The following is a 17,792-nucleotide window of genomic DNA, read 5'->3' on the forward strand; positions in this document are numbered from 1 at the left end:
ACACCTAATAATCTCAAACTGAATACCAAAGCAGGAGGAAAGCAACCAGTTGGCCGAGCAGTTGCCTTCTTGCAAGAAAAAAAACTGCAGTTGTTATAATTCTGCTTTAACAATTATTTATCTACTTTGTTAAAGTTTCTTTTTCCTTTAGTAAAAATACTGTTAAGCTATTTGATCCACGGTTGCCAATGAGGAAAACTAGCTCAATGAACACCAAAAATGTTAGCATATTTTTCCCAGGTTCAGGGAAGGGGCTTGAATCAATGTTTGAGTAGTGACCTCCACTTAAATTTGACCATAATCCATGTTCCTACTAATCAAGTTCTGGCAGAAGGGTTACACAACGAAAAAGTGAAAAGCCACCCACACTTACTTGTACTTGATGTATTGCTACTGAAGCCCATGCAAGATTTGCTGTTGCAACCTGAAACAAAAGAGAAGAAACTAACTCTGAAGAAACCTTGAAAACTGCACATCAGTTACACGCTCGTTTTCTCTATCTAGCTGCTAAGTAAATTCACTGAGCTGTTTTAGACAGGCAGGCAGTAACAATTTGTGGGAAGACAGTTATTTTGTGAAAGTCTCAGTATACTTGCGAGTGTTTCAATTTTAGTAAGGTACATTCAGTCACAAGAGAACAATCCTCATTTTTTGTATCAAAAAAATGCTTACCAATGCTCTTCAGAAGCAGTATTGGGAACCCATCAGCTCAGAAATATAACAGCAAAACAAACATCCCATAAGCCAAGGGCTTTAAAAATTACATTATGTACATTGTTGAAAGGCATCTGCCATAGCAATAAAATATTCCATAACATCTTTCTGGGGCTGTATCTCTTCAGCCACAGCTATTTCCAACTGTAAACAGGCACCGTTTCTTTCACTACCATTCTGGTGGCAGAAGAACCAGACCTGATCCCTCAGCTCAAGACTAGTGTTTTAAGTATGACAGTTTCCAGGCAACTTTTCAAATAAATGTCATGTAAACAGCAGTTAACTAAGATGTGCTACCATGCATAATCTCCTGTCCTTGAAACACAGGAGCTTTATAGGAACACAGAGGACAGAAGTACAAGAGGTCTGCTGCTGCATACGCTCCTAAGATACTTCTTTTAAATTTTTTTTTTTTTTTTTAAAACAGAACACGTTGTACATTTTATAAAAACTGCTAATGGTATCCAGAGGCTTTCTGAAACCTGAAAATGAAAAGAATGCTTTAGAACACTCAGAAAGTGACCTTAAAATATTTTTAATTTACTAATGAAATACTTCTATTTAGCAGCCAGTCTTTTCCAAGTAGAACATTCATGAACTTCAGTTACAGAAGGTATTTCATAAAACATTACAAATTCATATTTGCACAGAACAATGCATGTCTGAAACCTACCTGAACTGTAGATTGATTAATGTAATAGGATAATTTTAAAAAATAAATACATTGCGTGTAAGCAGCAGAATTAACGAAGCCTGGTTTTGTATGAATGCCTGTTCTTTGTTCTGTGAGCAGGGACACTGGCACCACGATACTAATCCAGTCCCCTACCATGACCTCTACCTACTGGTGAAAAAATACCAGGTGTGACACTGAGGATGGAGCTACATTGACTGCCCAACTAATATACACGTATGAGCATCATATGTATGCTAGGCTACTTAGGTTACTGATAAACAGAATATACAACTGACAAATATTGCTGTTTTTTCCTTCCTTGGGAGGGCTAGTTTTAATATCTCGTCTGCACATTTTCTGTTCTTTTCACAGGAATAATTCCTGTTCAGTACAGCTAAACTGCTCCATGGTGCATCTCGTACCACTATCGAGACAACAGACCTGGCTACTACTCACCCCATTTTGTCCTAACCTCTGTGTTCAGGTTCCTGAAGGGAAAGGGTACAGAGAGAAATGAAAGGGTACAGAGAGAAATGTACAGAGGTACATTCATCTTAATGTGACAGCCATCTTAATGTGTAGGTGGGACATAACAAGGATCCTCACCTAGACATGAGAGCTAAGATGCACTTCTAACACCTTTAATACAGCGATAGCCTTTGAGACATCTGCTCCGTTTTCAAATTTTTTTGTACTTGGCTAACAACTCATAACTTTGAATTGACAAATGGACATGTATGGGCAATGTAGCTACACAGGCCTTATATAAATACAGTAAACCATGCAGCATAGAGAACAGTCATGGAAATGGGAAGATGGTTATGAATGGGAATATCTGGATGGGGAAGCATCAGAAGGAAAAAAAGGCAGAATAGAGCTTTACGAATGGCAGCTAGATTAGCAGGTCATCCAGGTACCAGCACATCTACACACAGTTTCTAAGGACATCTTGGTCAGGAGACAAAGGACAGTGAGTAAATCTTGATGACTCACAGAGATGGGACAGGCTAGAGAGACAAAAGATGTCAGCTCCTAAAGGCTAAAGAAAAGGCTGACCCAAAACCAGCACATGGTTGTCAACCTAGGAAGAAACCAGGAGACGTAAGGACTCAACAGCCGGCATCCCTTGTCCTCCCATTCCAAGGCATCCTGGAGAGACTAGCAGGGTACGTGCATCTCTGTGCGCAACTCTTAGAAATACCACCTGGACACACACATCTTGGTGCCTGAGAGCGTGTAGATGTACGAATGTGAATGCAAATACATGAAATCTCTTTTGCTTCACTTTTGTTTTAAAATAAAATTGCTTCCCCCTCCTGCGAGACCTAGCATTGAGACTGGCTATACTGTTGCTACAACACTGCAACATTATGTTTTACGATAGGGCTCATTCACTTGAGAAGCCACACCAAAAAAGTCAGCTGGGGGGAGGAAAAAAAAAATAAATAAAAGTCTTTCCATACTGTAAAATAAAGCTTTACTGGAAAGTTAAAATTGAGACTCAGGATGACTCGACAATGTCCTTTTTATATAAAGTTATTTCGGTTTTTGACATTTGATTTACACTTACATTTCATTCACCTGCTCTGCATTAACTTCTCTAACAACTCTGTATTGAGTTTATAATCAATAAAGAAATCTTGAACCTGTTTTTCCACAGAAGAACACAAGGTAAAATTCTTGATGTGTCCCTGTACTTGTATATGTAAATTTTACGTCCTGTGACTGAAAATACAAATCACTACCTGTTTTTTTCAATAAGTAACATTCATTGAGAACAAAAATCAAGTATGAAAAAAGTCAAAAACACGAGAAGAGCGAGAGAAAAAAGTTTGGGGGGGGCTGAAGGGCTGACCATTGTGGGGAAGTGGGGAAAGGCTGGGCATGAGCTCACCTCTTGGTGACTAAGGTGGAAGGCTTCTTTGCCCCAGTGACGGTAAAGCTCCAGGATACCAATCAGATCACCAATTGCAGTGACAATTGGCAAACACAGAACAGATTGGATACGAGTCCCTGATTCCAGTCCAGTACCTTTGGGAAATCGCTCATCCTAGAAAATGTAAACATAATCTGATAAAACGTAAATATCATAACATTAACATGAAAGATATAGTGACGTTTTCCTCCCACTCCTGGCTGATCAAATCTGCAGGAAAATGATAAAATTCACTAAAACTCGTATCTCAGCATAATTTACACACAGTATTAAGACATCTACTAAAAAACTGCAACAAAAAAGTCTCAGCATTAATTTACATATACAAATAACCTCATTGATGTAAAGTTAGAATTAGCTGTGATATTAGACCCAGCTTTGCGTTTGTTTTTATAATACATTTTCTCTAATCTCACAGGCAGCAAAACCAGCACTTCATTGCTAATGCCAGTCCAGATTAAGTAAAAACCCAAACAAACAACACTACCCCACCCCCACCCCCACCCCCAAAGCATTTGTAATCATGAAGTGGACTGCTCAGATTTCAGCGTTACCAAGCAGACAGCAGTGCTTCCGAGAGAACAAAAATCAAAACCTGAGGCTAAGGCCTTAGGTTATACAGAGTTATAATCCACAACCAACTCCCAAGGAGGAAAGTGTCTTCCCAAAAAACTATGCAGGAGAATAAGAATCTTTCTCCTTCCCTTGCTTATGCATCCTGAATAAAACGGTGCAACAGTTATAGGAACAAATGTTAAAATAATCCTACCAGCTGCTATAAAAGGCCCAAATTCATAACTTTTAATCTAAATAGGGAACGTCCAAGGCTTTATAGCTTCAGTTCCCCATGTGGGAAAACTCACAAAGACCTGAGAAACCTCCTGGATGTTACAGTTAGTAAGGCAGTAACTAGCTGATGTGAAATGTGCAAGACCCACTTCATTGCACATCAATCCTTCAGTACTTGATTCGTACCAGATGTTGCCTTGCTCAGGCAAGACAGGCACTCCTTCAAGGCTGATCAAAATCTCTCCTTTCTCGAAGAAAACAGCAAGTAATCTCTACCTTAATTTCTAAGTTGACAATCAATCTGAAGGCTAGGAACAAATGACAGACAAAAGAGAGTGGGAAGCACTTTGCAACACGAGCCTCCTGCTTTCACTTTTTAATTCTGTCCTCCCAATATAAAGGGCTGGCAAGTCTATCTGCAAGCACTTCCCTTGCACTGTTGAGATGCTCCTAAAATCACATGAAGGCAAACCACGTCACCAAAATGAAACTCCCTGTTCGGTCAATAATCCACTGATACTGTAAACCAACAAAAAACTCCTCCCCACTACCCCCCTGCCCCCGATTTGATTATGAATATAAAATCAAAACATACAGCCCTCATATACAAGGATATTGTTATATTAATTGGAGATTACCAGTAACAATTTAAGCCCTGTGTGTGACCGAACAAATCTAACAACATATAAAATCTTTATAGTCCAGGGTGTATAGAAAGCACTGACTGTTACTACAGGGAAAGCGGCTTCTGCCTTTTGTTTCCGTGGTTCTGTTTAAGTGTACTCACATTAGGCATTTGGTATTTTGTTTATAGCCTGGGTTTGCCCACTAAAGGTCATACATTTTTTAACAAATATTTTTTAAAATAGAGACAGCAATGTCCAATTTTGGCCACAGTATCCAAAGATTGTTATTCTGGACAGAACTCAAAAGGATAGAAAACACTGAAGAGAGAAGAGAATTTAAACTTCCTTGGTGTTCTCATAACCAGCTGATCATAAAGTGTTCTCATAAAGTACAGTTTAAATATCAGTTTCATACAATTGCATAGATACAACTAGAGGATGTTGACTTGAAGTTTTTCAAGAAATTAAAAAGGACAGACATACAGAGTGCCAAGAATTATCAGAAGATCACCTTAGGATTTTCTGAATCCTTTTACGGACAAAAGCCTGAATTTTGTTACAGTTACATTAGTGTGCCCTTCACGTAGGTCTACTGATATTATAAGTATTCTAGCTTTACATTAGCGTAAGCAGAGATCAAAATCCTGTCTAATAACCAGAATTCTGATTGACATTCTTGTCAGTGTGAGCCCTGCATTATAATTAATTCAAACTTTGATTGACTACATGGAAGTCGTCTTGTTTGGGATTAGCACACTAAGTATTTCAAGACCAGGAGGACAGGAGTTTTGACTGACAGTTTTTTTTTCTTTCCAAGTGACTATGGTACCATTACTTCCCTTATCTGACAACCAAAAAAATGTTAAAAGAAAAAAAATAATAATCTTTAAACTTAAAAATAAATGAGATATTCTGAAATTATTCCATCAAGCTAATCCAAACGCAAATTTATTTTCTTGGAAGCAAGACAGATGTAAATTCTATCATTATACATTCAGCTTAATAAACATTTCGGCATCAAAATATTCATTCTAAGAACATGCTGTAATCATCTCATTAAAAAGAGAGAGCTTTTTACCCCCAGAATATCTTCTACTAACAACGTTTTTCTGGATCTGGCTACATAAGCAGATACTGTAGTGCCATGTGCAATGGGCCCTGCAGGAATGAGCCGTGGTTGTCCTTCTTTAGCTCCTGGTGGTGTAAATACACACAGACTCTAGTTAGAAGGAAAAAAAGAAAAAAAATGCAATTAGAAAGCATGGTTACTTTTACAGAGTTACTGTGCTACCTATGTAGTGTAAAGGATTAAGTAGATAATGTAGAGAAACACAGCTTTTGACAGTGAAAAGTAGTTGGATAAACTCCGCTTAACTGTTTTGAAATCTTAGGAAATCCCACTCTAAAGTCACTGTTCAGACAGCGGATAACTTTTCTGCCGAAGTCAGTCATCGCTTATATCAGGGTTGGACTGCATTTACCTTGAACACACAGTACACTGCATAAAGACTCACAGAGGAAAATATTACCTTGTAAGAGAAAGATTTTTTTTTTCTAGGATGCACTCATTTATTTCAATAGAAAATACTCAAAAAGTAAACACAATCTTTAAATTTCTTGTTTATCTCATCCCATGGAAAAGTAATTTCAAAATTATCCTAACACTATATTTCCTGAAATCCAAGTGACTGCATTCGTCCCCTGTACTAGAAGAAACATCGATCTTACTTGCTGTCTACCTAAAACAGTCTCATTTGTAGAAAAGTCAGGTATGACAACATTCACATCATGAAACTCACCCAGAAACGTCTGATAATTGTTCTATAACAAAAATATTAAACAAGTTAACACCACCAGAATGAATGGGATTGCAAATATTATTTTACAAAAAGAAAATTAAACACATATATAAAGGTCGAACCTGCAAACCCTTCTGTATGTCAAACACTCTTCAAATCTAAAATTTCTTTCATTTTTGGATGAAAAAAAAACTTTATGGAACAGTAGAGTGCTGGAAAACAATGCCCCTATCACAGTCTCTTTAACATTTTCCTTTATTTTTCTCCTCAGACAACCTGCAAAGAAGCAGCCTGTTAGTGACCACCGATTTTAAAGTCACAAAACCACAAAAAAACCCGTCTTCAATGCAATCAGCAGGAACAGTTCATTTTACAAGCAAAAAGTTTCATCTTCTGTTTCATTTTTCTACCTTCGTCTCATTACATCCATCAATTTATGTGTCTCCTAACGCTACAGCATCCCAGAGACTCTCAAAATTAAAGCATTTATCACTGTCACACCCTATTCAGCATAGCAGAGCTATTACCTTTTAAACACAAAGGGAATTTAGGCACATGAAGAATAGGTGACGTGGCAAAGGTTACACAAGGTGTTAGAACAGCAGGGATCAAATCTGTATTTCCAAGACTTCAGCTTAATGTCCTAATCTCTTGAGCCACCCCTCCTTATACATTCTTAATATTAACACAACTAAAACACCACCTCAGAGACCCACCTTCTATTGGCAAATTGTGTTTTCTTATTTACTGTAATCAATGATCCAATTTATTTCATGGATAAATTTGTAAGACCAGGAGTATATATAGAAAGCTGCTGTAGTAAGTAACCCTACTGCTAAATAGCGGTATGATTTTAAATTATGAACTTAAAGCATATGAACTAAGATGAAACATTTGAAGCAAAGATCCTTGCTAGGAAAATAGAATTTTTTTTTTTTTTTTTTTTTTTAATTTACATATATAATACCACAGATAGATGATAGTGCCACCACATTCCTGGTAAGAACAGCCACATGTTGTGCTACTCCTTTGTACTGATGAATTTTACTATAAGACTTTGTTTTCATTAGGGTTGCTACAAGGATCAATCACCCAAGATTCTATAGCATCAACGGTTATGATAATTAATATTAATTACATCTAATCTGTCTCCTACGTTTATCATTCACAAAGGTTTCTGTAACAGTAGACAAAAGCAGGTGCACAGGTACTCCAGATTCCAGTAGCTCAGAATGCAGCGTTGCCTTGAAAGACTGAAAAAAGAGCTTTTAGCTTGTTCAAATAAGATTTCGGCTTAGGCTTAGGAGTAAGCAGGGAGCTTTGCACAGGAATTGTTATTATTTAAATATTATGCCATTATATTCATACTTAATTCCCTGCAGAAAAACACCCAACAGAAAATCTAAAAAAAAAAAAAAAAAAAGAAAAAAAAAGAAAGAAAAAAATCTATCGGCCTGATTCATTAAAGAAATTAAGTTAAATTTAGGCACTCTGAAATCAATGGCATTTCTCTTATTTTGCTCTCCTAGACCTGTGTGGTCAGTATCACTATAGCACCTGAGTACCTCACAACCTCTAACTACGCATTATTACATCTCCCCTGTAAGGTGGGTGGTGTCTCTATCCTCATTTTATAGATGGAAACTACGACAAAAATTTTGTATTAATACGGTTATTTTAGCTGAGGCTCCAATTACCATTTGAGTATGAACTTCACAGCTCACCTCAGAGCCTACAGAATGCCTTGCACTATGGCTTAGAGCTAGAGCGAGCCGAATGGATCACAAGACAAAGAAAACTCAGGTGTGAAAGGAGACAGACTTCAGAGATCGATAGTTATCAATTTGGGCTCTGTGAAACCGGGTAAATTACTAAACAAGGGCTGTCTTCTAGCACAGAATATTAAAGGTACAATTTGCATGTGAAAATTCAGCATCTACTGCCAGCTGTAGAAAATGAAGTGATGAGATGCATCCTCAATAATTATGATTTCTTTATTCTGCAAACATGCAAGGCACATTATAGAACATACTAAACAATTCCAAAAGGAACACACTGAAACGTTCAGAAACTAAGGAGATGCAATATAATGCACCGTATGTAGGCACTCCTGCAGTGACGAAGGTACCTTAGCTGTAATGGATTAACAGCATTTTGGAAGCAGAAAGTTGGACTTTATGCTGAGGGGAAAACAAATGGTCAAAGTACAGAATTCATAGCCAAAACAAGAGTGAAGTCTATCTAAGAAGAATCAGTACTCCAATGGTTAGGGCATTTGCTGAGTTCAAAAGAAAAACACTCAAGACTCCGACAAAACCAGTAACTGAGCATCTGTCTTGTTCTTAAGCAGAAAGTCAGGCAGTCTCAAAAAGTTCAGAAAGACAAGGAAGAGAGTTTTCCATCCAGTTATTCTTTTGCTAATATTGTGATACAGGTGAGAATTAAACTACCTTAAAAGGGAAAAGGGAGCTGCCACATAGTATTTTAGCTCTGACAAGTCATTTCAGCATATTTATTTCATACGAATCATGCAGCTGGAAGGAAAGGTGCTTCTTCCATGGGGTAGCTCTACTGAACATGCACGCTATTTACTCCATTTTGATGCCTTGCATTATGGTACAAGTGCACGAAATCTTGAAATTTTCTGTTTATTCTGATCCCAAATATCAGCCTTATTCTTCAAACCCATTTACACTCACAGCTTCTTTAAAAAGTGGCCTTTAGCAGTGAAAGACACTGGAAAAGTCAGAATGTTTCTTTTCCGTACAAATTACAAGAATGTGCTACAAAAAAAAAAAAGCAATACAAACACACACAAAACCCAAACAACAAAAACCATTAAATCAGTACTTCGAATCTGCCAGAACAAGCCTGCTTAATTTACCAGAATAAAAAGCTCCATTTATGCTTACTTTCTTATAATCTAATAAAATAGACACATATAATTCTTAAATGAAAACTTAGTTTCGCAGTTACTTGCCTTCATAAGCTTCAGTTTCATGTTTTTACATGCACTTAAATAGAATGAAAAAGAACATTTTACATAACAGATCCAAGAAAAGCACCCCATGATCTGAAAAAAAGTACATTATTCTAATAAAACTGAAGAAACCACAGTTCACGATTTATTTAAATCAGTGTTCTGATATATTTTTTTTTAAAAATCAAAGCAGCTAGTAAAAGGTTTAGGATATAAAGGGCACAGAAATACCAGAATACATACCTTCACAAATGTTTGACCTGCTACACTATATGTTTATAGGAAAAAGATTTACTATTAGAAAAGTACTTTTATAGCAGGAACAGTAACACTATAATGTGTTCAATACTGAAAAGGTGGTTCATACTGCAGAGTACTGCAAAATGTAGGAGATGAAACACAATATTTAAAGTCTGAATTCTGTAGTCTAAGTAGTGGAATGAGTCAAATTAAATTAACAGGACACTGGAGACCAAAGTTGCTCTCCCCAAAGACTAACACTTTTATTCGCACAATTCTTCTTACTTTTTCTTAAGACATTTGCTTCTTTATGCCAGGATAGCAATGTGTGACACTTAGCAAAGTAACTGTGTTATTTAAATTACGTGTATAAAATGTGCTTTTCCACACTGGTCTCCTGAGTCATGCCCATAACTAAATATAAAACGACGCACAAATCTTTCTCTTCTCAGAAACAGCTTCTCAAAACAAAATACAAGAAAAAAAAGACAAAACCAAACGGCCACTTTCACCAGAAAACACTCACTTCTTCCACACATACATATTTTTTCTCCAGAAAAGGCCTTCACTGGATCTTCAATGGCCAAAAAACTGTGTTGACACCACAAAGTGTTGCTAGCAAAAGTTGCTAGCACAAGTCTTTCCTGTGTCCTTGTGTAAGTATCAGTTTGGCTGGTGCACCCCTCCATTGCTACTACCGTGAAGTACTGCTGTGAACAGGCATCCCTATATTGGAAAAAGCTTGTGGACGTTATTTTATTTCCAGTGATAAAAAGAGTTTTACAGAAGCAATCCTATTCTGCTTCTTATGGGAAACTACAAACCCCACTGCTAAGGGGTCAGTGATCAAAAAACTCTTCAAACTACCTAGTAGGTTCTGAATTTGCCACCATTCCTCCCGACTCTGTACAGGTAGAAAAGTATGACTGTGCAAGGACAGACCTCCACCTAGACCTCAAACAGCAACCCTGTTGCTGCAGACGATGCAGCACTACTAAAAAGAAAGGCAAATTTTCTCATAACCATATATAAGCTGCAATTAGTCCATAAGCTTCTACCATACCATATTGACTTTATATATACACCTAAAAAAGTTTCATGACTGTTGATACATTCCATATATGATCAATTTAAATCTGAATGAGTTTAAACATTTATTGCCAATTAACAATGTGGAAACTTCTCGAGTTTTGTTGGGGTTTTGTTAACAAAGCTTTTGAATCCTAAAAGCCATCAATGGCAAGGTCAGCCAAAGAAAACGCAGTAAGAACAAAGAAGCTGTGCTCTGCTCTACTATGGCATGTTACTGAAATAATCTCTGAGGCATCCCACAGAGACAGCTTTAAGGGAATCTCTTTAATTACCACTGTCCAAAACGACCAGGTTTTTCACATCACCTATCCAGCTCACATTCCCTGTTTTTCCTTTTGCTTAAGAAAATACTTATAAAATAAAATGTACTGTAGTGATAATAAAATTTAGGGCTCACCTACTCTCTTCTAACCATGAATCACTCCAGCATTCTTTTAATTTGCAAATGCACGTTCAAATCATCCTTCACCAGCTCAAAGAGCAATTAGAAATGTTCCCATGCAGACATCGGATATACTGTATACAGCTTCACAAGCAAATGAACAAGCGGATAGATTGGGCCCTTTCAACTTACTTGCATTTCTTTAGTGGGTTTGAATATTTTACTTCAAAAACAGACTAACAGTTTGCATTTCTGGTAATGACCCTGAACAGTGACTAATAATCAAAATAAGGAACCAGTGGATTTTCAACCACAACTTAAACAATATATCGTCAATAAAAAAGGAAATATGAGAATATAAAGGCCCATAATTTCCCAAATACTATACTGGTAACTCACAATGCAGGAAAAGGAAAAGGCTGAGGGGACAGCAGGATGCCTGTGCGCTGCTCACAGTATCTTTTGCTGCTATAATCACTTGCGGTGAGAATGTAAGTCAGTATCAGAAACAGATAAACATGAATAGCTCTTTACTGACATTGCAATGTCACTGTCTCTCTTCCGGCAAAAGTTAAGTAATAAAAGATATCTAGTGTAGACAGAGCATTAGATATCTCTACTGCCGATGAGGGAGCAGGCAATCAAGATGGGAGAGTCACTCTGGGTTTGATAAACTACCAAAAGAGCAAACATTGTCTTGGAGAGCGAATCCTTTGGAAGCATCCAGGTTCGTGCATTCCGGCTCCCGGCAGCCCACAGGATCCTGCAATTCCCTATTTTGATCTGTTTCACCTCCTTCCAGACACAGACAGAATCTCCTTACCTACATCAAACTCAGCTACCCTATCACCAACGTTTTTCCAACAAATTCCATATGGTGAATGGACTTCTTTCTTTAAATGTAGTTAGGCAGAGGAACACTGAAGTCTGACACCAGAACCCTCCTATACTTTGTTGGAACCTCAGAGCACATGAGGTGCTTCCTTTCCTGCCTTCTGTGACACAACAGATTGTTCCAGCTGGGCCCAAAATCTTCAAAATGATTGCTTCCCTCCTAGTTTAATTTCTTAATTCACTTTGATAAAGTCTCCAACCAAAAAAACCTCCTGTTAATTTTGACTGATGTTACAGTGTGACTTGGAATCCACTAATAGCATTATCGTGACCACAGAGAGCAAGAGGTGCTTAAAAAAAACAAACTGAAACAAAACAGAAAGTCCAAAACAAATAACAACCATAACAAAGGTTCAACCACTGGTGAACACAGAAATGTAACAAAATTCACCCTTTCATATTTCATAGGCACTTTAGTATAGGCCACATATTGTAATCTCTAATGTCTTTTTAAAATGCTAATATATTAACAAGTCTTCCAGTCTACAGGAATGCAGAATGATGTACACTGTAATCACTTCTTGAGGGATATCAACACGACAGCATTCTCAATTCACAGCTAAACACAGCAAACTTGGCTTTCAGATACATAAAAAAATTAGCGTATATCCAATAAGCCATAACACCATGGCTTTTGGTGCTCTTTTCGTGGTGCCATGCATACAGTGTGTTTAAATTATGAAGTAATTTATCTTGAACCTCTTTTACTGTGGCTGGAAAAACCCTCATTACTCCTCGTTTGTTACAGCTAAGAGCATGCACATGAAGAATTACTGATGTTCATCTTGTCATGCTGTCATAACTTGGCCCCACGGTTGGTTTTTCTAGTAAAAATCTAATGCTTGACAGAGGAAGCAGATTAAAATCAGTAAAAGAAAAGATTAGGAGCAGAAGCTCAAGTCTCTTTACACTGTACCATCAGCACCTCCTGACAGATATTCTTACAGTGATAAGAAAGTACCTATAGTTTGCAGGTGCTTTCAGTCTTTGGCTCTTCTGATGAAGATATCAACCGCAGGTGTAATTGATGCTATTTTTCTAGTTGGTGTGTAGCCCGTGGGAATCCGGCACTCCACCAAATCCCAACCCACAAAGGCTAGAAACCATTCAACTAACTATATAAAGTTTGCCAGGACTGGATTTGAACTGCAAACGTGTATTGCTTGCCATTTCACAGACTGCTCAGTTGTTTCTTCTTTTTTTATAACTTTCCTTATAACTAAGCAAATACCAACCATAAACTGATTTTTCTAAAATTTCTTTGCAGAAAAGAAGTCTGGATAAGAATCAGGTTTAATGATTAGAATGAGGGTTAAAGTATACATGACAAGCACTCCATTAACAAACTGGTTTGGTGGTAAGGGTGACTGGATCCTGATCTAGTTTCTTTCACAGCAAATTTTGCTGATAAAACTGGCCCTAAAAATGCTTAATGGAAAATCATTTAATATTCGACTGACATTAAATGAAAGCCTTAATACTAAAGCATTGCTATTTGACTTGATGCTTGGAAAAAAAAAACATTAAAGAGACATGGGAACTAAGCAAGTTGATATTAAGTGAGCGTAATGGTTTTTGCTGCTCACACCTCTTTCTGTTCAGTAACAGCAATAGATCTTTACTCTTGGTAAAGGACATAACAACCTACATGTAAGACCACACAGCCTAATGATAAAATTATTTGCAGATAGGTATAAAGGCTGTGCCCTAAGGCCAGGTTTTTTGCAGGAATAAAACTCATCACAATAAGCAATGATGACCAAGAAAATGAAACAGAACTAATTTGGAAACTATCCACAGACAAAAACCTTGGATTTGTAAACTGGCTAAGTTGAAGTAGTAGCCCAATACTACCACGCTAAAATCTCAAAGAGCTACAGGCAATCATGTCCTAGGTTTAAACACAAGTGCAGCAATCCTACTGCATGAAGCACACAGGGATAAAAGAAGAAAAAACCCGCAGCAACTAGCTCCATTTTTTACAAAAACTTCTTATTTCCTTCTTGATAACTGACATTGTACTTGACAGGAGATTTGCATTTTTAAACTACATAGCATGTACAAATGTTGGATACTTGTGAAATGAAGACAATGCACTTATATGGTGTAAAACAACTAGTATGGGGCGGGGGATGGTGTTTAACGTTTTCATCCTTCTGAATGGTATCAATTTCTTACTGCACTTCATTCCTGGAAACTTTCCAGTTGATTTACACAACTGAAAAACACAACAAGAGTTATACCAGTTCATTGACACAGAGAATTAAGTTGACATACGTCTCTTCCATCCCTTCCATTTAAGGCATGGTCAGCTAAGCATTTTTCTGAAAGATGTTTGTCCAGACAGTTCTCAAACACCTCCAGAGATGAGGATCCCTGAGCTTTCACAGGCAATACGCTGTAGTGCTTCATTACAGCCACAACTGGGGAAGCTTTCCTAATGCCAATTCAAGCCCACTACTACTTCCCTTACACACCGTAGCTATGGAGAAGAGATGATTCCCTTCCTCTCTGGCTTATCCAGGCGTATCTTCACCCCTCAACTTTCTTTTCTTTAGACTAAGCAATACTAGTTCTTTTGTCTCCTGACCATTCTCCCTGCTCTCTCCTGAACTCACTTCAGCTCCTCCAATTTTTCCTTAAAAGTGCAGTGCTTAAACCAGACATAGTACTCCACCTGAGACCTTAGCAGTGGACAGAGGAATGAGAAAATTACTTTACACAAAGGCTACATTTCTGCTTCTGTTACATACAACAGTGTCTTTTTTGCTACAGCAACGATATTGCTGATTCATGTTTACCTTCAAATTCACTGCAAACCCCAGAATCTTTCTCAAAGTCACCAACTGCCCTACAGAGAGAGGGGCAATCTATGGAGAGCCCAGCACTTGTCCTCACTGAATCATTGTCCAGTTTCTTCAGACCATTTTCCCAAGATCATTTTGAATTCTAATCCATCCCTACAAACACATCTGCAGTCCTTCCCAATTTCATGTAATATGCAAATTGAATAAGCCTATATTCTTCCTTCACCCATGCATTAATGAATATACTGAGCAAAACCAGATCCAGGATAAATCCTTGAGGATTTATGCAAAATACCCTCCCATTCTGATAGTGAACCACAAACAACTAGTCTCTGTCTAGTTTTCTAACCAGTTCTGCATTCTACCTATAGTATATTCATCATGACCATATTCCACAAGTCCATTTACCTGAATATTAAATGAAACAGGACCAAAATTTCACTAAATTAGATCTTGACAGTTATTTATCCAATTTCTTTTTTGGAGAGTTTGATAATTTGTTGACTCAAAGTTAAACTCAGACACTATAACTCATCAACAGCTTTCCCTCTCTGCTGAGTATCACTATTCACTGGCAAATAAGAAAGCAACAGATTTCTTTCACTTTATGTATAAAAAGAGTACATGATGTTAGAATTGATTCAAGGACAGAGACCAAAATTTTCTGAATTGACTTGCAGCTAGAAGGGTTTCACCTGAAAACATGTTTAAAAGACTCAAATTTCAGAGAAGGTATCTACACATTCAAAATAATGTACCTTAGCCTGGCACAAAAACCTGAGACAGTTAGCAAGCAGTAGATGTTTTTTCCTTAGTTCTTAACAATTCAAATCACCCACCCTATAAATTCACTAGGTGGCACTGCACATCAAGCTACAACAATTTCTGCATGAACAGAAATTCTAGAATAGCTTATTAAGATACACCCTGAAGCACAGAGTATGTGCACATGTTTGTGGCCTCACATAAATTGTCCTGGTTTCGGCAGGGATAGAGTTAATTTCTTTTCTAGTAGCTGGTACAGTGTTTTGGATTTAGGATGAGAACAAAGTTGATAATGCACCGATGGTTTAGTTGTTGCTAGGTAATGCTTACACCAGCCAAGGACTTTTCAGTTTCCCATGCTCTACTGACGGAGAAGGCTGGAGGTGCACAAGAAGCTGGGAGGGGGCACAGCCAAACTGCCCAAAGGGACATTCCATACCATGTGACGTCATGCGCAGTACATAAACTGGGGAAAGCTGGCCGGGGGGGCCGCTGCTCGGGGACTGGCTGGGCATCGGTCGGCGGGTGGTGAGCAACTGTACTGTGCATCACTTGCTTTGTGTAGTATTATTATTATCATATTATTATTATCATTTTATTTCAATTATTAAACTGTTTTTATCTCAACCCACGAGTTTTTCTAACTTGTGCTTTTCCAATTCTCTCCCCCATCCCACCGGGTGGGGGGGAGTGAGCGAGCAGCTGCGTGGTGCTTAGTTGCCGACTGAGATTAAACCATGACAATTTCTTACAATAAAGCTATTGGAAACTTCTACCTGAAGCAAGGATGATCTGTTTGTCAACACAATTTGCAGTTTCAGGAGCTAAGTAACACTCACAAGACCTAGTAAAAGCTACTTGAAGTGTATGCCTATTAAATTCAAAGTCATACATCTTTATGTAGGAATCACAATGTAATCATGAGGTGAATTACTCACACGAATAAGGACTATAAACAAGAAGCATCTGAAGAATCAGATAATATAAAACATTAGAAACTCTGTAGCTGTTCTAAGTATTTTAGAACTATTGCCTTGTAAAGATGTCAGCTAGCATGGTACTTCGGCACATTGATTTACACACACACACACACCATCCAATATGAGGATTTCAGTAAAGCCTTTAAGTCATGTTTGAAGAGGATATTCAATTAAGGTCATAACATGAGAATTATGAACTATATATTCATCCCCATAAGGAATAAAACAGAAAGCTGAAATAAAGTCAAGTCCTTTGCTGGAGAGTTGTGAAACATTCCTGTTTGATTTGGAAGTGTTTCCTGTCTCCAACATATGGTATTTGCAAAATGACTGTTATGTACCTTAAGAATAAATCATTTTATTTGCATAACTGCACTAACCCATGGACAAAGACAATTTCTTAGATAAGGAGAAAATTCAAGAACCAGAGGCAGTATGGGCACAGGTCTGTTCAGATCCCTTGACCCTGATGAGAAAGCTATATTGTTTCTAGTACCTGAGTATTCTGCAATGCATTCAGCCATATGTATAGTATATGCAAAACCAGATTCTGACACACAGGGCAGCTTTATGGGGAAGGAAGGAGTTGGGCATGTGAGTGGTACTTACCTGTTTGGGGGCAATCATTTGAAAAGCAGAATCATACTATCAAAACACCCTTAGCAAGGAGTGCGATGAGTGCTAGAGCTCCCAAGCAATCTGAACAACCAGAAGGTCGCTGAAATAACTGAACCGGCCACGTGCATTCTGGCACCAATTCTGAGCAATACTTGCATAAAGAAATGCACTGTAACCTGCAATTGGTGCGGCATCTTCCATTTCGTTCAAATTCACTCAGGTAAAGATCTTGAAGCCATTTGACCTGACCTGTCAGCCAGAAATTACCTTGTCCTTACGCTGTTATCCAACTCTAATACAAGTCAAGATATAGTTTTGTATACTTCAATAGAGAGAAAGAAAATAAGGTCATAAAGAAAATTTATATATGGACAGAGATTTTAACAAACTCACATTTGTGCTGTTAAACACCAAAGGATTTTTTTCTAAAACAAGGTCCTCCTTTAAAGGCCAGCGTATCATCTATGTTTTGCAAAGAGAAAAGGACCAGCTAA

General features: G+C 37.7%; 1 protein-coding gene across 1 annotated transcript in view; it reads right to left on the reverse strand.

Moving 5' to 3' along the window:
- PDE10A (phosphodiesterase 10A) overlaps positions 1-17,792 on the reverse strand; it is a 193,614-nt gene that overhangs the window by 45,612 nt on the left and 130,210 nt on the right. Inside the window, exons 6-8 of the mRNA XM_076333970.1 lie at positions 5,820-5,960; positions 3,285-3,440; positions 374-424 (exon numbers count right to left, since the gene is read on the reverse strand). Of these exons, the coding sequence (XP_076190085.1) occupies positions 374-424; positions 3,285-3,440; positions 5,820-5,960 (348 nt within the window). The remainder of the gene's footprint in view (positions 1-373; positions 425-3,284; positions 3,441-5,819; positions 5,961-17,792) is intronic.

This window comes from Aptenodytes patagonicus, chromosome 3 (genome assembly GCF_965638725.1).
Source record: "Aptenodytes patagonicus chromosome 3, bAptPat1.pri.cur, whole genome shotgun sequence".
In the NCBI taxonomy this organism is placed as follows: domain Eukaryota; kingdom Metazoa; phylum Chordata; class Aves; order Sphenisciformes; family Spheniscidae; genus Aptenodytes; species Aptenodytes patagonicus.